The 21,789-nt window shown below is 47.6% G+C and overlaps 1 protein-coding gene across 2 annotated transcripts in view; it reads right to left on the reverse strand.

The window, feature by feature from the left end:
- The window catches only part of lrrc2 (leucine rich repeat containing 2), a 160,573-nt gene that overhangs the window by 101,609 nt on the left and 37,175 nt on the right, over positions 1-21,789 (reverse strand). For both annotated transcript variants that reach the window (XM_085984882.1, XM_085984876.1), the window contains exons 2-4: positions 8,923-9,075; positions 8,319-8,556; positions 6,468-6,624 (exon numbers count right to left, since the gene is read on the reverse strand). In XM_085984882.1, coding sequence (XP_085841008.1) covers positions 6,468-6,624; positions 8,319-8,556; positions 8,923-9,047 — 520 coding nt within the window. In that variant the 5' untranslated portion in view covers positions 9,048-9,075. The remainder of the gene's footprint in view (positions 1-6,467; positions 6,625-8,318; positions 8,557-8,922; positions 9,076-21,789) is intronic.

Consider the following 21,789-nt stretch of genomic DNA (forward strand, 5'->3'; position numbering starts at 1 on the left):
TCCCGTCGACACCCACGGTCTGAGGCCTTACCTGGGTCTCTGGAGCCTTTTCAAGCTTCCCGCTCGCGCCTCCCGCCGACACCTGCGGTCTGAGGCAGAACATATGGCACTTCAATTGGTCAGAACTAGCCGTGCCTCTAGCCAAGCTGTTCCAGTACAGCTACAACACTGGCATCTATCCGACAATGTGGGAAACTGCCCAAGTATGTCCTGTCCACAAAAAGCAGGACAAATCCAACCCGGCCAATTACCGCCCCATCAGTCCACTCTCAATCATTAGCAAAGTGATGGAAGGTGTCATCGACAGTGCTATCAAGCGGCACTTACTCACCAATAACCTGCTCACTGATGCCCAGTTCGGGTCCCACCAAGACCACTCGGCTCCCGACCTCATTACAGCCTTGGTCCAAACATGGACAAAGGAGCTGAATTCCAGAGGTGAGGTCAGAGTGACTGCCCTTGACATCAAGGCAGCATTTGACCAAGTGTGGCATCAAGGAGCCTTAGTAAAACTGAAGTCAATGGGAATGAGGGGGGAAATGGTTCACTGGCTGGAGTCATACCTAGCACAAAGGAAGATGGTTGTGGTGGTTGAAAGTCAATCATCAGAGCCCCAGGACATCGCTGCAGGAGTTCCTCAGGGCAGTGTCCTAGGCCCAACCATCTTCAGCTGCTTCATCAATGACCTTCCCTCCAACATAAGGTCAGAAATGGATTTGTTCGCTGATGACTGCACAGTGTTCAGCGCCATTCACAACTCCTCAGATAATGAAGCAGTCCATGCCCGCATGCAACAAGACCTGGACGACGTTCAAGCTTGGGCTGATAAGTGGCAGGTAACATTCACGCCACAGAAGTGCCAGGCAATGACTCCAACAAGTGAGAGCCTAACCACCGCCTCTTGACATTCAACGGTATTACAATTGACGAATCCCCCACCATCAACATCCTGGGGGTCACCATTGACCAGAAACTTAACTGGACCAGCCACATAAATACTGTGGCAACAAACAGGTCAGAGTCCAGGTATTCTGCGGTGAGTGTCTCACCTCCTGACTCCCTAAAGCCTTTCCACTATTTACAAGGCACATGTAAGGAGTGTGATGGAATACGCTCCACTTGCCTGGATGAGTGCAGCTCCAACAACACTCAAGAAGCTCGACACCATCCAGGACAAAGCAGCCTGTTAGATTGGCACCCCAACCACCACCTTAAACATTCACTGCCTCCACCACCGGTGTACCGTGGCTGCAGTGAGTACCATCTACAAGATGCACTGCAGGAATTCGCCAAGGTTTCTTCGGCAGCACCTCCCAAACCCACGACCTCTTCCACCTAGAAGGACAAGGGCAGCAGACGCATGGGAACACCACCACCTCTAAGTTCCCCTCCAAGTCACACACCATCCTGACTTGGAAGTATATCGCCGATCCTTCATCGTCGCTGGGTCAAAATCCTGGAACTCCCTACCTAACAGCACTGTGGGAGTACCTTCACCACACGAACTGCAGCGGTTCAAGAAGGCAGCTCACCGCCACCTTCTCAAGGGCAACTAGGGATGGGCAATAAATGCTGGCCTTGCCAGAGACGCCCAGATCCCATAAGCGAATAAAAATAAGAGTGCCCCATGGCTGGGATCAAGCAAACAATCCGGGTTCACACTCAATGCTATTCAATGGCCCTTGCTAGAAACCCCATGTGTGGGCCTTGGTGAGGACATTGGGCTTGCATATGATGCCTCCCATTAACAAATAGCTTGCCAACACTCACAAGCTTCTCACATGAAGAATAATGCCTTGGTTGAGTACTGGAATGCCACTGGTGCCTGTGGAATCAGACCCCAGCAAGAACATCAAGGTCTCAGACCTCGAGGCAGAGGGCAGCGTGATGGCACATGGATCCCAGGGACGTAAGCGGATCAGAAGCGTCGCTGGGATCACGTGGGCCCGGTCCTCCAGTGACAAAGGAGGATTCAATTTCAATCATTTACGAAGGGAATTGCCTAATGATATGCAATGGAATCCCGAAATGTAAAAATTATACAATTAACAGAATTTTAATTTTAATCATAATTACCTTCATTCCACCAAACTCAATAAAAAATACATTTTTTGATAATTTCACACATCATTAAAACTGTAATCTGGGCCAATATTTGCATAAACTCATTTAATAAAGTGTGAGAAGCAGCAGAGAAAAGTGGAGAAAATTGGCAAATAAAAAGGCCTTTTTAGTAGCAGGCGATTCCGAGGTGTGGTTTTACTGAATGTAGCCAGCCAATGTCAACCTTGCAGTGGATGCCTCAAACAGACCCCTTATTTGCATATGTAAAGAGACTAATGCCCGTTTCAGGCATGGACACTGTACTACATTTTATTTTCATTTCCCAATATGGCGGGTGGTGCACCTCTAGCCGAAAACATGCAGGTACATCCTGCCAGCCATATTGGGTGCTTAGTGGGCCGATTAGCACCCGAAAAATGGGGAATGTGTGGCTGAATGGCATGTCAACAACATGGCCTCTGTTTTGTCCCACGTTGATCTTATATGCAATATTCTTTGATACCTTTGCAGCCTCGGAACACAGCCATATATTCAAGGCTGAGATGGACAGATTTTTGAGCAACAGGAGAGTCAAGGGTTATGGGGAGCGAACAGGAAAGTGGAGTTGAAGCCAAAATCGGATCAGCCATGATCTCATTAAATGGTGGAGCATGCTCGAGGGGCCGAATGGCCTGCTCCTGCTCCTATTTCTTATGTTCTTATGTTCTTTAAGCTGCGTGGTCAGTGATATGTGTGTAAAAGCACCATTTCACAATGTTTTATCTACATATCCATTCCTTAATCCATTTAATACCTGAGCTATAAGCTCTTTAACAAACACAAAGGGGGCAATTTTGCCAGCCCTGGGGAGGTGGGTTTGGAGGCGGGACGGCTGGGAAAATGGCAGAATCTGGGGGCGGGTACCCATCCCGCTCCCAATCCGCCTCTGTGCCATCTTCCCAGGAGGCGGGTACCCGACCCGTGCCGGGTCCCGTCTCCTTGAGGCAGGAAGGGGATTATAGCCACTTAACTGCCTGTTAACAGGTAGTTAACAGGCAGTTAAGAGGATTATCCCCATTTTTCCAACAGAAGTGTAGGCTTTCCGACGTCAGGAAACCCCGCCAGGGTCAGCGAGGCGAGCAGTGGGTCTGCGGGGGTGTGAAGGGTCGAAAAGTGCACTGTGGAGGTAAGTGATGGGTGCAAGTGTGCAGAGGTAAATATGTGAGGTGAGTGAAAAGTCTTAGAAAAAGTTTCTTTACCATTGTTTCTTCCTGCAGGCTTCAATCGTTGGGGATCCGGAGGCTCCGGCATCTCCATGGCAGAGATGACAGAATGGCTGCTGCATTCTCCGATGCATCAGCCATCTGCTTTCTGCTCAGAAGAGAGGTTTGGTGAGCCTTGAGTACAAGGACTCACCAAACAGCAGAGAATGTCAGTGCTTGACAGCTTCACAGAGCTGTCAAACGATGACAATTCATCTGTCAAAACTTTTTGACAGATGAAACCTCATACGCTGACGTTCTGTGTCACCGGCTTTCCCTTAATTGGCCTGCTAAGCCCGCTGGGCGGACTTAACAAGGTCAATCAAGGGAAAATAGCGTGGGTTGGCCGGACGTCGATGGAGGTGGGACTGAAATCCGACAAGCAGCAGTCGCGCCTCCATCACGTCCCCATTGGCAAAATCACCCCTAAAGAAATGGGAGCATTCGGGCAGCCTAGACCCTTCCCTGTCAATGTTAGAGAAATGTAAAACCAATAAGCCAGCTATTTACTGTTCATGAAAAAAAGAGTGAAGCATCGCTGCTTGTTTGAACTGAACTTACGGAACGGATTTAAAAGCTTATTAAATCAGCATTTCATAAAAAATCAAGTTATAAACAGCCTCAGTTCCAGTGCATTCCTTTGGCAGGGCTGGCTGCTACAGAAACCAGCTGTGCCAAGCTTTGACCTAAAGCACACCGTGTTCAGGCTTTAAACATAAGCCTATCTATTCCCAGAGTGACTGTCAGCTTTAACTGTTTGTCATTTATCATTCGAGCAAGATCTAGAGTTGTGTCTACAGTGCCAGGGCAACAAATTGGGAAGAAGTAACTTTGATTTGTTGCCAGCTCATGCTTGACTTAGAATTTATTTACAGCACAGGAACAAGCCATTCGGCCCAACTATGCTGGTGTATATGCTCCACACGAGCCTCCTCCCTTCCCTCTTCATCTAACCCTGTCAGCATAACTTTCTATTACTTCCTCGTGTTTATCTAGCTTCACCCTATTCACCTCAACTACTCCATTGTTTCACATTCTAACCATTCTCTGTGTAAAGAAGTTTCTCCTATCTCACAAGTCTTCTCAGTTAAGCCAACCCAAGCAGTCACTTAGTTCTGACGAAAGGTCATCGACCTGAAACGTTAAATCTGTTTTTCTCTTCACAGATGCTGCCTGACCTGCTGAGTATCTCCAGCATTTTCTGTTTTTATTTCAAGCAGTCACTTATCTAGCTGACCATCTTTTTTATTTGCAATCCTTGGGCTGGATGTTCCCCATGGATCCTGCCTGAACAGCAGCAGGAAATGAGGCACAATTGGGCAGCGGGACCTGCCCCAACATTAATTTTCCTCTCCCCTCCCCCCCACTCCCCCAACCACTGCAGATACCGCAGCTGGCCACCCACTCCTCACCCGGTGTATGCAAATGTCAGTGAGGAAGTAGGACCCCGGTTCCTGGCAGGTTTTCCTGTTGTCCTATTTCCTTGTTGCCATTGCACCCTGGGTTGGTCAGGAGAAGCCTGGTAGCAGGAATCCAGCTGGGATTAAACCCGACCCAAGAAAAGTCCAGCCCCGTTCCAAAGAGAGAACAGATTTTAGACCATCAAAGGTCAGACAAATGGTGAGGGCCCGATATTCTCAAGTGCGCTGTCGGCGGGGAGCTCGGCAGCCAGCCTCACATAGCCGGGCATTGTCGGGCAGTGCCCATGCGATTTCCGGATAGGTGCTGCCTGTGAGTGATGCTCCTTGCTGAAAGCATGTGCTCGGGAAATTGGTCATTTCGTGCACTTGTACTACGCTCCTCTTCATACTATTCTTAGGAAGGTATTAACTTATTTAAAGTGGCTCAACAGCTGCATAAAAATAGTACAAAGCGCAATGTACTATGAGCATGTTAAACATTTGTACCTGAATTTTGTCAATGGGAAAATATACCTCAGATCGTTTTCATTTAACTTGCAAACTTTTTCTAACTTATGACCAACTAAATTTTCAAAAGTGAAATATTTTAGCTATAAGGAAAGAGAATTTTTTTCACATTTCTTTTTCTCACCATCAGGAGAAGCCTGATGCCAGGAATCTCGCTAGGAACTCGCCCTGCATGTTTTATTAAACCCGACCCAGGGAAATTCCAGCCCCTGTCAAACAATACTTGAGAACTGATTTTGTAATCAACGTTCAGATACCTATGCTGAGGGGCCAATTTTCTCAGTTTGCCTGTTGGCAGGGAACCTCAGCGTCCAATAATGGGTGCTTTTTTAACCCCGCCCACCCCCCCAACTGATTCGCCCCCCCCCCCCGCCTCCCGATTTGGCCCCCATCCAATTGGCCCCCCGCACCCCCGATTCAGCCCCCGCACCATCCCTCCCTGACAATTTGACCCCTGCACCCTCCCAGATTTGGCCCCTGCACCCCTGATTCTGCCCCCACACCTAACTGATTCGGCCCCCGCCCCCACCCCACCTCCCCCGCCCCCTGATTCCTGCCATAAACTAAAATTGGGGCTATTATGTTGTGAAAGTTTTTGTTTTATTTTCTATTCACCCTCCCCTTAAAGTCTCCTTGTGGAACATTTTACTACATTAACGGCGCTATATAAATACAAGTTGTTGTTGTTTTTGTTGTTGTGCAACACAATGCCTGGCTGTAGGACAGGCATGGGGGCTTGTTCCCAATTTTCCATTAACACCCACTGTAAACAACAACCAGAATTTGCACAAGAGCAGTTGAGAGAGACTGGCAATTCCACTTTCCCTACTTCCCCATGGGAAACTCTTGGCCTCTGCTCAACACTACTTTGTGGCACCGTGAAATTGTGGATACTGATCTCCATTGAGGAAGATGGAGTTGCTCTATCTGTGCTATGCTGTCTTGTCTTTATTATGTTTTTGCTATGATGAATAAAATGAACAGAATGCAATATGTTGGGTAAGGAACATGTATTTCACTCCATAAGTGAGAAAATCCCAGATAAGTGATTCATGTCTACTGCAGTGCTAGTGAATTATGTTGGAATGCTTCATGAAAATTGGACAGGTTTCACTGCCCACTGTGCAACAGCATATCATATTTTCAAGGGACAAGTACCAAAGATATGAAAACATGGGGTTTAAGTAACAAATTCAAGCCCACAGCTTCTCAATTCCGTAGAAATGGTGCGTACCTATTTCGGCTGGAAGTTCCTTGATCCAATTCCTGGATAAATCCATCACAATCAGGTCCTGGAACATGACAATAAAGGATGGAATGATCTCTATGCTTGTTTTCTTAATATGCCACTCTTTAAGGTAAGTCTCGTCCTTTAAGGAATCAGGAAGTTCCTGCAGCAAAAATAAGATACAATCACGTTTCTACAGTGCAATACTTTACCTGGAAATGATTTGGACACTTACAAATCATTTTAAACAATCAATTCACCTCCTTGAAGCTTTTGCTGTGGTAACTTTATGGAACATACAGGCCCATAGGTGACAAATAAATCTATGTTGTTCGTAAATTCTCCAGTAAAATAGCTACATTTTTATAGGTTACGTATTGGGATCTAGAGGTAATCTGCGCTCTGCAAACTGAAAGAGCAAATCTATTAGTATCCACGTATTTTCAAGGCTCAGTGAGATGGCAAAATAGCCACTAAAATCATTTTGGAAAAATGTTTTGAGTTATTTCATTAGTTGGTTTTGTGCCACTTACTGGCTCTTTATTGGTTACTTTTGTTGTGTTCTCTTTTATGTGTTTTTCAGTTGCTCATTGGTAGTACAGTACTCCTATTAGAGCCATTCAGCATCACAGAGTCAATACTGATTACAGTAGTCATAGGTCCTTGTTTTATTTATTTGAGCCAATCATGATTTATTTCCTTAAGAGTCACACATGGAAAGTATCTCTAAAGGGTTGATTTTAATGCAGCGGGAACAGTGTGGGCAGGGGAGGGGTGTTAAGATACTGGGGTGGACGTTTACAATGCTGAGTGTGACTGCCACCTCCTGCATTATGGGAAGGGTGACTTGGAGAGCCCAACAGGACACACTCTCCTTGCACCCAGCTCATGGAGCAGCACATCCACCTTTCTAGCTGTCAAACAGGCTTGAGAGCTGCACCCCTTCACCAACTGCCCACAGACTTCATTTTCTGCCTCAACATGGGGTTCACCCATGCTTTGCTTTTAGCATTCCACCTCCCCCACACCCCAATATACAACATTTGGAAAGGATCAAAAATATTTTAAAAACTTTTTCAGCCCTCTAAATGTGGGAATTTCCCCCCCCCCTCAATGCTGCCACTTATCTTTAAGTGACCCCAGCCTTTTAAATTTTCCCACAAGATCTTATGGATAGATAGCATCTGATGTTCCAATTGACCCTGCCCCATCCACCTCCCCCATTAGTGTGTTCTCTGTACCTGGGCCAATATATGCAGGGAATGCATTCTAATTCTTTAAATGACCTGACTTTGCGAACCCAGGCGAGAGTGCTAGTGGAGTTGCGCGTTGTGCTTGAAGTGGTCTTGACACCATATGTTTCAGGCAAGTATCTAGACATTTCAGTTACCATTTGATTATAGTTATTTTTTTGAATGAATGAATTTTGTGCTTAATAAGGTGAAGAATGTCAGTGCTGAGGAACAAAGCATATTCCCATTTCAGACATTAAGCGTCTTCATCCAGCACAGCCAGAATAAGAACATAGCATAAAGTATATATACAGATAGAAAACCTCCTCTACTCTGAACCAACATGTGTATTAATCCCAACTGGCAGATTACAGCCCCTATGGCACCATCTTGATATTTCCCTACAGTTTGTGTGTCTGAGTGTAAGTTTAGTGGCCAGCACACACTAAACACTGGATTCAGTTTACCCAACTCACTTCAATTAGAGCTAGAGAGATTTTCATCCCATCAGTCCAGACTGGATTTGAAACGTCTTTTGATTACTTTGCTCCATTCCTCTTTCAGTGCCAGAAAAAAATTAAATTAATGTATTTTCTAACAGGAAGAATTTTTTTTTTACACAAACCTTCCACTCTATTCCTTGCAGTTCAAAAATAAATCTTTTCTCCTCGATTATGATATTCTTTCTCAATTCTGGTAAAATTAGGTTGCGATATCCAACAAGCTTAGTGTCCTTTTCAGTGCTGTTTAAAAGGTTCATTCGAACATTCACATCACCATTCATTAGATGTTTTCTTTGCTCACAATAATTCCTAATGGCTCTTCTTCTACGTTCAAGTCTTAGTGTCCACTCCTCATTAATCCTTAAATAAAAGATGATAAAATGAGTTGAGATTTTCTTTAATTTTTCCACAAACTGGTGTAAATTCAAAATCATATCTTAAAATGTTAGTAGACAGAAGTTCTAGAACATCATTACCAACTAGCGTTGCCTTTCACCAGCCTATAAATTATTTTAAAACTTTAAATATCAAAACTTATCAACAAGAGATTATATGAAATGTGTGTTTTTTTTTATCAGTGATGCAGTTCATAAACAGGTTGCTATTGAATTTACTTTAACAAACAATTTGGAAATTGTTTAAGCAGCAAAAGATAAGCCTCTTAGAATTGTGGTTAGTATTTTTGGCCCACGAATTGCTTTGGTACAAACAACAAACACAACTTACTTTGCCAATGCACTTTTCTCCTGCCTTTCTCGGTCTCTTTTTTGCCGTTCTTTATGTTTTTTTATTCTTCTTTCCCATACATTTCTTACAGAAGACAGATCAAAAATGACAACAACAGGAGCCATTTTGGAGTCTTCTACTGTCCCTTTTTATCTGTTGGTAGAACAGTCTGCAGTTAGAAAAGAATAAGCTACGAATTATAAATACAGAATTTGAATTGATCTCATGGTTACTTGTTAGCTGAAACTTATGTTGAATACAGGATTATACCTTTTTCTCTCTGATTTTTCTACACGGCAATTTCTTAATTCTGTGCCGATCTTGCCGATGGGAATTTACGCTAGGCTTGGATTACTCTCCACGCAGTGTCTAACTGAAGTGCTGTGACACTACAGGGCCCAGTGAGTCCCGCCTGATTCACTTCAGAGCCGGCTCAAGCCCTGACTCTGAGTCACACTGCAAGTTTAGGTCAGTGTGAAACAGAAATCATTGCGCCAATGTTAAGCTTGTAATGTAAATATGCCCGCAGACAATCACTCCATTTATGACCCTTCAAGCTAGAGTATCATAACGCTTACTCTGGAGCCAAATTGGCATTTGTCAAATGGTGTAACAGCTCCTCATTCACTATAGGTTCTATGATTTTTCAGTGTGTTAACTACTATGGGATATCGGGAAAATGTGCCCAAAATTGCGCTGGTTAGGTTACAGTTCAAGTTTCCGCTAAATTTCAATTGCATAATCACAAACATAAAATCTTCCATGAACCAGAGAAATTGGACGGCATAATGGTTTTTTTGGGTTTTCCATTAAAACATATTCCTTTATCTATTTAAGAGAGGTAACTTGGTGCAGTTTTATGAATTCAGCTGAAAATGGGTTTATCACAAAAAAGTAAGCATTTTTAATAAGAGTGTCAAGTCCTCCACCTGTGAGTAACCTAATTTAAAATCACTAAAAATGACTTAAAAGAAACTGTACTGAATCATTTACTAGTTTCAATGGTGTACAGATGTAATACAATGTATTAAGTTACATTTTTTTGGTAAGTAAAATCTTTTAAAACGTGCCTGTATGCCTAAGAAAATGAGCGCAATTTGAAGAGCCATCCCTAACCAGTGCAGTCATGGAAACTCAGAGGGCAGGATTTTCATTGAGCCGTGGAGGCGGGATTGGAGGCGTGTGGGGGGTTAAAATCGCAAAAACTGGCATGCGGGACCCCCCTCCCCCCCACCCACCTGGTTCCCGACTCCGAGCAATTTTAACTCAGTTGTGTCTGATGGTCCCGACTCCGTCCCGCATCCAACAGGCGGGACTGGTCGTTAAGGCCCTTAACAAGCACTAAATGGCCTCTGTAATCCTATTTTAAAAGGCCCTTGCGATTTTAACCCTTTTCCCACGTGAAACACGCCTGGTGGGAAACACGATGGTGAAACCTGGCGGGAGCACTATCGGATTGCTGACTATCAACTGCAGGTCAACCATTAAAGAGGAGATTTGATCAGCCATGATTTGCAGGTGGCAGGACTTAGTGGTCTCAGGTCTGGGGCAACTTTTAGAAGGCTTAACCACACCTGTGGAAGGTTGGAGCCTCACACCCATCTCCAGTGTGACCTCCTGGGAAACCCCTCTCGCCACCTTCACTCAGCGCTCCCTCAACGGAGGCATATACCAGAAGCATGGGAGCCACTTATTTCCTTCCCATCTGGGCATTAGAGGAGCTTGAGCACCAGCCGCGGCACCAGCAGAAACAGGAACAACAGCAGCACCAACAACAGCAGAAGCAGAAGGAGCACCAGGCTGCTGCTCACCCACCTGAAGCTGCATAGGCCAGAAGGGGCCAGCACCTGGAAGCCCGTCGGCGCAGGAGATACCCCCCAAACAGGGTCTACAGACACAGGGACAGCTATCTCAACTCAGCAGTGCCAAAGACGGCTCCGACTTTCGCGAGAGGTAATGACTGACATCTGCGCAATGCTACAGCAAGACCTGCTGCCCAGAGGACCAGGTGGACAAGCATTACCAGTGGCCGTCAAAGTCACCACTGCACTCAACTTTTTTGCCTCAGGCTCATTCCAGGGATCAGCAGCAGACATCAGCGGCACCTCCCAGGCGGCCGCACACACTTGCATAACGCAGGTAACCGATGCCCTCTTTGCCCTCGCGCACAATCACATCCATTTCACCAAGGATCGAGCAAGTGTCACAGCGCGAGCGGTTGGATTAGCTCATCTGGCAGGCTTCCCAAGGGTTTGGAGCGTTGTTGACTGCACACATGTGGCCCTTACGGCACCCCATCGCAATCCAGGTATTTTTGTCAACCGCAAGGGCTTCGACACCCTTAACATTCAGCTGGTGTGTGACCACAAGAAGGAAATTTTGCATGTTTGTGCCAAGTACCCTGGCAGTTGCCATGACTCCTTCATACTGCGTCAGTCTAGTGTGCCTCCGCTATTCAGTCCACCAGACCAACTTAACGGATGGCTACTTGGAGACAAGGGCTATCCCCTGAGAACGTGGCTAATGATGCCATTGAGGAGACCATCCAACGAAGCTGAGGAGAGCTACAACTCCAGCCACATGTCCACCAGAGCCATAATCAAGCAAACCATCGATTTGCTGAAGATGCGCTTCAGATGCCTGGATAGATCAGGTGGAGCCCTGCAGTACTCAGCAGCCAGGGTCTCCAGAATCGCCGTGGTTTGCTGTGCACTTCACAACATGGCACAGCATCGTGGCTTGCAGATTCCTGAGGACCAAGTGGCTCCTCACATATCTTCCTCAGATGAGGAGGAGGAGGAGGAGGAGGAGTGCGAAAACGAACATCCTGCAGAGGCCCATCAACCAGCGGCAGCATTACGCAAGAATATTGGTGCCCGCGATGCAAGGAACGCACTCATCCTGGCCAGATTTGCTTAGCCTAGTAAATCAAATACTTTTGCCTCGCAGCTTCTTACCAGAGCATTGACAATGGCCAAGAACCAGAGGATTCCTAGCACTCTGACCACCATACTGACAGTTGCAAGTATTCATAAGCCCTCAATGTGGAAGTCCCAATAGCGAATTGACAGACGCCACAACTGCAACATTTGCCATCAGAATTTTTATGGACAGTAACGAAATGATGGCATTTTTACAGTAAACACAAAATTGCACCCAAGTGACTACCCTTGTGACTACTTGTGCAGAATTTTCCTCTTACGCGTGCTTCTACGTGTTGCCTCCCCTGTGGCTTCAGCAGATGTGGAGGCCCCTCGCTCACTTTGCTGCTGCTCCTGTCTCGACACCTTTGGCGGGAGTCCTTTGGGGTTGCGAGCCTGTGAGGGCTCGTCAACAGTCTGCTGCTCCTGCGGCTGTGCAGGGGTTGAGACGCCTATCTCACTTGGGTGTGGACTCCGGTGGGGCTCTGACCGAGGGCTCTGCAGTGGCATGGAAGTGTGAGCGCTTGGAAAGGAGCCCCCACTTCCTTGAGGTCTGCCACCAACCTCCCTCTCATGGCTCAGGTCCCCCTCGGCGCCTGCAAGTGGCTGGAGAGCACCTTGCTGCACATCAGGGGGGCCATGGGGGCCCGTATCTGCAATGGCAGTCCTACTCAGAATGACTTCCATGAAGGTCTCGTTTCTCTGTTCAATAGTTGCCCATCGCTCCTCAACAGATGTCATTCTATTCTGAACAATGACCATGTTTTCCATACCCTGGCGACTAACGTCCTCCATGGCCGTAGCCATCCTCTCCACTACCGTAGCCATCCTCTTCTCTATGGTAGCCATCCTTTCCACGGAGGTAGCTATCCTTTCCACGGTGATGCGTTCATGCGCCAATGACTCCACAAAGGCTCTGGTCATGTTCGCTATGGACTGCTCCATTTGCTCCACACTCGCAGCGATCCTAGAGACAAAACCTGCCAGAGACTCCTGCATCTGTGCCTGGAGTTCCATCACCGCTGATCTCATGGATGGACCCAGAGGCAGAGAGTCGACATGCTGCTGAGCCAAGCTGGCAGAGTTCTGCGCCCTCCAACTAGGACTCTCCACTCTGTCCCTGTCACCACAATCTGCTGATGCTCACTTGTGAGCTGTGATACACCAGGTGACAACACTACTCTATGTCCCGAAGGTCCCACCAAGGTGTGAGTGTCTGCGCTGGTGCTGGGTGCGCTGAATTCTGCTGACGCTGCGCCCTCAGAGATTGCAGCTTCCTCTGAGGAGTCTGGCTGCTCAGCCTCTTCTTCCTGGCTAGGGGGGACGGATGCTTGTGATCGTCCTGTGGGGGAGTAAAGGAAAGAGTCAGAGATGTGATGCCAAGGCTACATGCACATTGCTTTTTGCAGATGCTTATAAGTCCATTTGTTAGAGCTTCACAATCATTATCAGCGACTCATGCAATGTCAAAGAGAGAGATGGGAAAATTTTCTGTCACCAGCTTGCTGTGTTGCACCCGTCTGTCCATCCCTCACGTGCGCATCATCCTCCATTCCCACTATTTCCAGTACCGCCTCCTCCCAGGGGGTCAGGTGGGCTATTGAGGCTGTCCCTCCTCCTGTCCTCTCTCACTCTCTTTTGTTGTGAGCTCTCTTTTCCTGCAATGAGGGAGACAAGTGGAGGTTGAGTGAGAATGAAGGAGTGAGTGTAGAGATTGCATCGCATAGATACTTAGAAGGAGACAAAGATGGAGCCCTCCCTGTGTGTTGTCAGTTTTGTTCAAAACATCACAGTGATAGGGAGTGTGAGGGCTGCTTGGTCGAATAGTTATGTGAATGTGAGCATAGAGAAAGGGAATGGGTAAGGGTGCATGGATGTCAGTGTCAAGTGGGATGTGGAGGAAGAGATTGCTGAAGCTGAGTGTTGGTGAGGAAAGGCAATGGGAATCAGATTGAGGGTGATGGGAAATTCATACTCACTTTTCCAGTGCGCTGAAGGTCATGAAATCTTTTCCGGCACTGAATCCAGTTTCTTTGTGTGCCTCCAAAGGAGTTGACCTCCTCAGCCACCTGCATCCACACTGCCTTAGTCTGCTTGGGAGGCCTCTTCCTCCCTGAGGAAGGGAAGAGCACCTCCCTGTTGGCCCTAGCCCCATCCCCTGCCTGCAGGGCCACCTCTTCGAAGCGAGGAGCTGATCTGGGCCTCCCGCTTGTCATCTTTCCTGCAGGTCTCTCACATGAAATGGAGAAAGCTTGGCAGCCTGCAGAAGAAGCAAAGCTTGCTGTAGACCTTAAATGCAGCAGCAATGATGACATCATCGGAGGCGACTTTCAGTCATGAAAAACCCATTTGCCAAGTGTTGCGTCCGTGTATAATAAGACACAGACTGCGGAGAACGGTACAACAGGTGTTTACTCAATGTGCTCACACTGCAAATGATCTGTACAGATTACCACTCAGTGCTATATACAGGTGTGGTCACTGCCGGTACTGCAGTATACATGAGGTGTAAAACATAGTTTCCCCCCTTAAAGGTATATACATTACAATTCCTCCCCTTTTAGATTAACAGTACCATAACACTCATTTAACAATTAAATATCAAACTAATTACAATTAACACTTTTAACATGCAACATTAGCTGAAAATAGTCTATTTATATATTCAGTCTTTGGGGAGGCTTCCTGATCCTTTCTGGATAGTGCCTTTCCCGAGTGTCTTGCTCTTGGTGCGGAGGCGATTCTGGCCCCCTGTCGTCGGTTGGTTCATCAGCTTCCGATGCTACTGTTTCTGGGGTAGATGCTACCTGTGCGTCGGGTTCATCACCAGGTACGTATGGGCGAGGCATGGGGTTGACTTGTTCCTGTGACTCTAGGATCTGGTCAGCATGGCGTCTCACGATGCTCTCCCCAACGTCCACTGTGTACATTAGTGGGCCCTGCCGTGTGCATATCATTCCTGGCTGCCATTTTTCTGTTCGGTAGTCGCGGGCCAAGACTGGTTGCCCTACATTGAAGCTCCTTGTTGGCTTCTCAGGGATGTGCTGGAATTGCTTACTCTCAACATCTCTTCGTACGTTTGGTCTGAGCAAATCCAGACGAGATCTTAACCTTCGGTTAAAGAACATCATGGCTGAGGCCTGGTTGGTGACTGCATGTGTCGCATTCCAGTCGGCGAACAGGAAATTGTCCACCTTGTGCTGCAGCGGAATGTTGTCATTGTACATAGCCTTTATTGCCTTCTTAAAGGTTTGTACGAACCTCTCAGCCAATCCATTTGTGGCTGGATGATACGGGGCGGATGTGTAATGCCTTACCCCATTCTTTTTCAAGAACCTCCGGAACTCTTCGGACACAAACTGTGGTCCGTTGTCAGAGCAAATCTGTTCTGGCAAGCCATTCCTGGCAAAAATGGTCCGTAGGACTGCAATAGTTTTCTCCGTGGTGGTGGAGGACATTTTGATAACCTCAGGCCATTTCGAGTGCGCATCCACGGCTATTAAAAACATTGAGTCCATGAATGGACCAGCAAAATCAATATGCACCCGTTGCCATGGAGATGAGGGCCACTCCCATGGGTGTAGAGGGGCCTGTGGTGGTGCATTTTGGACTTTCTGGCATCCTGAGCAGCTCTTGGTCAGGTCCTCGATTTGTTTATCGATTCCCGGCCACCACACATAAGCCCTGGCTAGGCTTTTCATTTTTACCCCTCCCAGATGACCCTCATGAAGCTCATTGAGCACTCTATCCCTTAACTTGGGTGGAATTACCACTCGGGATCCACACATCAAGGTCCCCCGGCACACTGACAGCTGTTCTCTCCTTGTCGAGAATGCTGGCAACAGTGAGTCGCCATGTGCTGGCCTCCCTTCACCGTCAAATCATATACCCGAGACAGTGTTGGGTCATTTCGGGTTTCCTTTTCGATACAAGCGTTAGTTACCGGTAGGTATTCAACTATAGTCGAATGGAATATTTCAACAGGATCCACTGCTGGTGCTTCCTCCGCAGTAGGCAGTGGCAGGCGTGATAGCCCATCAGCATTTCCATGCTGTTTCGTGCCCTTATATTCAATCTCATAGTGGTGCGCCCCTAGAAAAAGTGAGCATCTTTGTAGTCGTTGCGCAGTCATCACCGGAACGCCCTTCTTCGGATTAAAAATGGAGACAAGAGGCTGGTGATCAGTCAGCAAGGTGAATTTCTGCCCGTGCAGATAGTGATTGAACTTTTTCACTCCCCACACTAGGCTGAGGGCCTCCCTGTCAATCTGGGCGTAGCTACGCTCGGCTGAGGTTAGTGATCGTGACGCAAAGGCTATTGGCCTCTCTGAGCCATCCGAGAATTTGTGCAACAGCACCGCTCCAATGCCATAGGGTGACGCATCACATGCCAACCGAATTGGTAATGCCGGGTTGTAATGGGCCAATACCTCTTTCGATGTGATTAGTGTTTTGCTCTTCTGGAAAGCTTGTCTACATTCATCACTCCACTTCCATGGCACCCCAGTTTGCAGTAGGGTGTTCAGTGGGTGTAGTATTGTAGACAAATTTGGCAAGAACTTATGGTAGTAGTTTACCAGCCCGAGGAACGACCTCAGTTGTGACACATTTTCCAGTGCTGGAGCCTTGACTACTGCCTCAATCTTCTCTGGGGACTTATGTAACCCCTCTTTCTCGATAACGTGGCCACAATACGAGATCTGTTTTCTAAAAAACTCGCATTTGGGGCGGTTAGCTCGGAGCCCATATTCCTGCAATCTACTGAGCACCTGCTCCAGGTTGGCAAGGTGATCACTGTCATTTTTGCCCGTGACCAGTATGTCGTCCAAATAACACTGGGTCCCTGGGATCCCTTGCAGGACTTGTTCCATTGCCCTCTGCCAAATAGCCGGAGCTGATGTTACCCTGAATACCAGCCGGTTGTATTGGTAGAGACCTTTATGGGTGTTGATTGTGAGGTATTTTTTTGATGCTTCTTCTAACTCCATTTGCAGATACGCCTGGGCCAGATCAATCTTAGTGAAACGTTTCCCTCCAGATAGCGAGGCGAAAATATCTTCAATCCGCGGAAGTGGATATTGTACGGTGTGAAGGACCGGGTTCACTGTCACCTTAAAGTCCCCACAGATGCGAACCTTCCTTGGATCCCCAGGCGTGCTGCTCAACGACTTTTTCATCACAGGGACGATGGGTGTAGCCCACTCGCTCCAGTCTACCTTGGACAGTACACCTGAACGTTCCAGACTCTCCAGCTCTGCTTCGACGGCTGGGCGGATCGCATAAGGTACCGGTCTGGCCTTAAAAAATTTGGGGCTTGCGTTTTCTTCAATTTTAATCATTGCTGTCATGCCTTTTAGTGTTCCGAGTCCTTGCTGGAACACTTCTTTCGCGTCAGTTAGGATCTTTGACAGTCGCCCATGTGTGACGTCGTCATCCTTTTTGTCAGCCACAGTCAGTGCCTGTATGGAATGCCAATCCAGTTGTATTTTCCGGATCCATTCACGTCCCAGTAATGGTGGTCCTCCATCTTGCAATACATACAGGTCTAGTTTTGGTGTTTCCTTACCGTTATATATAACGGTCACCCTTATTTTTCCTTTGGGGTAGACTTTTTGCCCCGTGTACATCTTCAAAATAATTTTTGTGTCTCTCAAGGGTATGTGTGAGAATAGCCGCTCATAGTCCCGTCGGTTTATGACTGTTAGGACTGATCCTGTGTCCAATTCCATCTTTACCTGGACTCCTGCTAACTTGAGAGTGACCCAAATGGTTCGGTGATCCTCCCTTGTGATCACATTATGTAATTTCAGACAACTCAGTTCCCTGCTTTCGGAGTCGTTATCACTCTTTTGTTCGTTTGAACTATTCTCCGTCATCTTGTGTACCTTCTTGTACTTTCCTTTGGTAGGTTTCTTATTGCTGGTTTTCTTTCTCGACCTGCAGACTCGTGCTATGTGTCCTACTTTTCCACACTGTCTGTACACTTTGTCTTTGAACCAGCAATCATTCTGGTCATGTGTTGTTCTGCCGCAGCGATAGCACTTCTCTGTTCCATATGACATTTCGTTTGTGCCATATTCTTGCGGTCTCTGTTGTATCTCTGCAGCGCCCGTGCTGCTGCTTCATATGATACCGCAATGCTGAAAGCCTTTTCCAGCGTAAGGTCCTTTTCAGATAAAAGCCGTTTCTGGGTTCCTTCACTTTGAAGCCCACACACAAACTTGTCCCTTAAGGTATCTGCCAGTCCCGCTCCAAACTGGCAGTGTTTCGATAGTTTGCGCAGTTCTGTTAAATAATCAGCATTGCTTTCATCCTTATGCTGGTTCCGTTTGTGAAACTTGAATCTTTCTGCTATCAGCAGCGGTGTGGGGTGTAAATGTTCCTTTAGTATCGTTACTATGTCTTCAAAACTCTTTTCCATTGGCTTCGTTGGGGTTACTAGACTTCGTAATAAACCATACGTCTTTGCACCCATTAAATTTAACAATACCGACGCTTTCTTGTCATCTGACACCTCATTTGCCTTGCAGTACACCTCTATTCGTTCGACATATGTAGTCCAATCTTCGACTTCATTGTCAAATGCGGTGATACTGCCACTCTTCGGCATTTTGGGTGTGGTTTAAAATGGTGTCTCCCAATGGCTTAAAATGGCATCTCCCGCGCTTTCCTTCCTCCCCCGCTGCTGCCAACGCCGCTGCCGGCGGTTCTCGTGGCAATGGCAGCGCCCTGTAGGTTTTGCGCGCTTCTCCTGCGCTGCTGCCAACGCCGCTCTCGGCGGTCCTCGTGGCAATGGCGGCGCCTCGCGGGTTTCTGCGCGTCTCTCTCTCCTTCTCTCCAACGCTGCTCGGCCCCTGAACACAGGCTGCGCCCTGTGCGCTCTGCCATCTCTCTCTCTCCCCCGTCGATGCTGCTCGGCCCTTTGCTGTGCCGCTCGGTCGGGCTCTAGCCCGCCGCTGTCCGGGAAGGGTCTGCGCACTACCTGTTGCCAGCCCGTTTCGCTGGACCACCTCGACTGGAAAGCCAAGCCTGGCTCTCGACAGCCTCCCCCGCAATTCTCGAGTCTCTGCTCGATGACTGGGCGGTTGCCCGTGGTCGACGCCCGAGTCTCTGGCCTTGACCTCCAATCCACTGATCTCCAGGAACGAATCCCCGGGAGGTGATGCAGAGTTGCAGGTAGGTTCGAACCTGCCTCGTCGCCAATGTTGCGTCCATGTATAATAAGACACAGACTGCGGAGAACGGTACAACAGGTGTTTACTCAACGTGGCTCACACTGCAACTGATCTGTACAGATTACTACTCCGTGCTGTATACAGGTGTGGTCACTGCTGGTACTGCAGTATACATGAGCTGTAAAACATAGTTCCCCCCTTATATACATTACACCAAGGGTTCCCACATGTTGGAAATCAATTGGACAATTAAGTTAAAATTGCATCAATCTCCCACATCGATTTAGATTCGGGTTGATAACACGAAATGCGGATAACACACCATCCCGCACCCGAGTTAAAATCCTGCCCATAATGTTGACCTGGGGATGTGGCCATTTTTGTGGGTGGGTACTGTTGTGTATGTAACCGTTTACCTTTAAGGGAACTATAGAATGTGACCGTTCGCCTTTAAGAGCACTACTTTAGGGTGGCACTATTTATTGGCTCATGTATACTGTAATACCGATAGTGACCACACCAGTATATAAGGGTTGTGATACGTTAACTAGATCAGAAATCGCCCAGACCTCTGAATAGTAAAGACCTGTTTTGTTTGTACTTCTAAAGTCTCTGAAGTTATTTACTGCACAACCTACAGACTTTACAGGTACTGTTTCAACAACAACAACAGCAACTTATATTTATATGGAGCCTTTAACGTAGTAAAAGGTCCCAAGGCACTTCACAGGAGTATTATAAGACAAAAGATTTGACACCGAGCCACATAAGGAGAAATTAGGGCAGGTGACCAAAAGCTTGGTAAAGAGGTAAGTTTTAAGGAGTGTCTTAAAGGAGGAAAGAGAGGTAGAGAGGCGAAGAGGTTTAGGCAGGGAATTCCAGAGCTTAGGGTCTAGGCAACAGAAGGCACGGCCACCAATGGTTGAGCAATTATAATCAGGGATGCTCAAGAGGGCAGAATTAGAGGAGCGCAGATATCTCGGGGTGGTTGTGGGGCTGAAGGCGATTACAGCAATGGGGAGGGGCAAGCCCACAGGGGGATTTGAAAACAAGGATGAGAATTTTGAAATCGAGGCGTTGCTTAACCGGGAGCCAATGTAGGTCAGCGAGCACAGGGGTGATGGGCGAACGGGACCTGGTGTGAGTTAGGACACGAGTAGCCGAGCTTTGGATCACCTCAAGTTTACATAGGGTAGAATGTGGGAGGCCAGCCAGGAGTGCATTGGAATAGTCAAGTCTCGAGGTAATAAAGGCATGGATAAGGGTTTCAGCAGCGGATGAGCTGAGGCAAGGGCGGAGACTGGCGGTGTTACAGAGGTGGAAATAAGCGGTCTTAGTTATGTTTCATAATTTAACCCTTTGAGCCCAAGTATAATTCTGATGAATCTGCGCTGTACCCACTCCAAGCCCAATATGTCCTTCCTGAGGTGCGGTTCCCAAAACTGAAAGCACTTTAAAAAAAAAATTGTTTATGGGATGTGGGCGTTGCTTGCAACGCCAGCATTTATTGCCCATCCCTAATTGCCCTTGAGAAGGTGGTGGTGAGCCGCCTTCTTGAACCGCTGCAGTCCGTGTGGTGAAGATACTCCCACAGTGCTGTTACGTAGGGAGATCCAGGATTTTGACCCAGCGACGATGAAGGATCGGCGATATACTTCTAAGTCAGGATGGTGTGAGACTTGGAGGGGAACTTGGAGGTGGTGGTGTTCTCATGCGCCTGCTGCCTTTATCCTTCTAGGTGGAAGAAATCGCGGGTTTGGGAGGTGCTGCCAAAGAAGCCTCGATGAGTTGCTGCAGTGCATCTTGTAGATGGTATACACTGCAGCCACGGTGCACCGGTGGTGGAGGGAGTGAATGTTTAAGGTGGTGGATAGGGTGCCAATCAAGCGGGCTGCTTTGTCCTGGATGTTGTCGCGCTTCTTGAGTGTTGTTGGAGCTGCACTCATCCAGGCAAGTGGAGCGTATTCCATCACACTCCTTTACTTGTGCCTTGTAAATGGTGGAAAGGCTTTGGGGAGTCAGGAGGTGAGACACTCACCATAGAATACCTAGCCTCTGACCTGCTCTTGTTTCCACAGTATTGATGTGGCTGGTTCAGTTATGTTTCTGGTCAATGGTGACCCCAGGATATTGATGGTGGGGGATTTGGCGATGGTAATGCTGTTGAATGTCAAGGGACGGTGGTTAGACTCTCACTTGTTGGAGATAGTCATTGCCTGGCACTTCTGTGGCGCGAATGTTACCTGCCACTTATCAGCCCAAGCCTGAACGTCATCCAGGTCTTGTTGCATGCGGGCATGGACTGCTTCATTATCTGAGGAGTTGTGAATGGCGCTGAACACTGTGCAGTCATTAGCGAACATCCCCATTTCTGACCTTATGTTGGAGGGAAGGTCATTGATGAAGCAGCTGAAGATGGTTGGGCCTAGGACACTGCCCTGAGGAACTCCTGCAGCGATGTCCTGGGGATGTGATGAATGACCTTCAACCACCACAACCATCTTTCTTTGTGCTAGGTATGGCTCCAGCCAGTGGAGCATTTTCCCCCCAATTCCCATTAACTTCAGTTTTACTAGGCACACTCAGTCAAATGCTGCCTCAATGTCAAGGGCAGTCACTCTCACCTCACCTGTGGAATTCAGCTCCTTTGCCCATGTTCGGACCAAGGCTGTAATGTGGCCGGGAGCTGAGTGGTCTTGGCGGAACCCAAACTGGGCATCAGTGAGCAGGTTATTGGTGAGTAAGTGCCGCTCGATAGCACTGTCGATGACA

The sequence above is a fragment of the Somniosus microcephalus genome, chromosome 1 (genome assembly GCF_052327205.1).
Source record: "Somniosus microcephalus isolate GS21.2 chromosome 1, FLI_Smic_1.0, whole genome shotgun sequence".
NCBI classification, from domain to species: domain Eukaryota; kingdom Metazoa; phylum Chordata; class Chondrichthyes; order Squaliformes; family Somniosidae; genus Somniosus; species Somniosus microcephalus.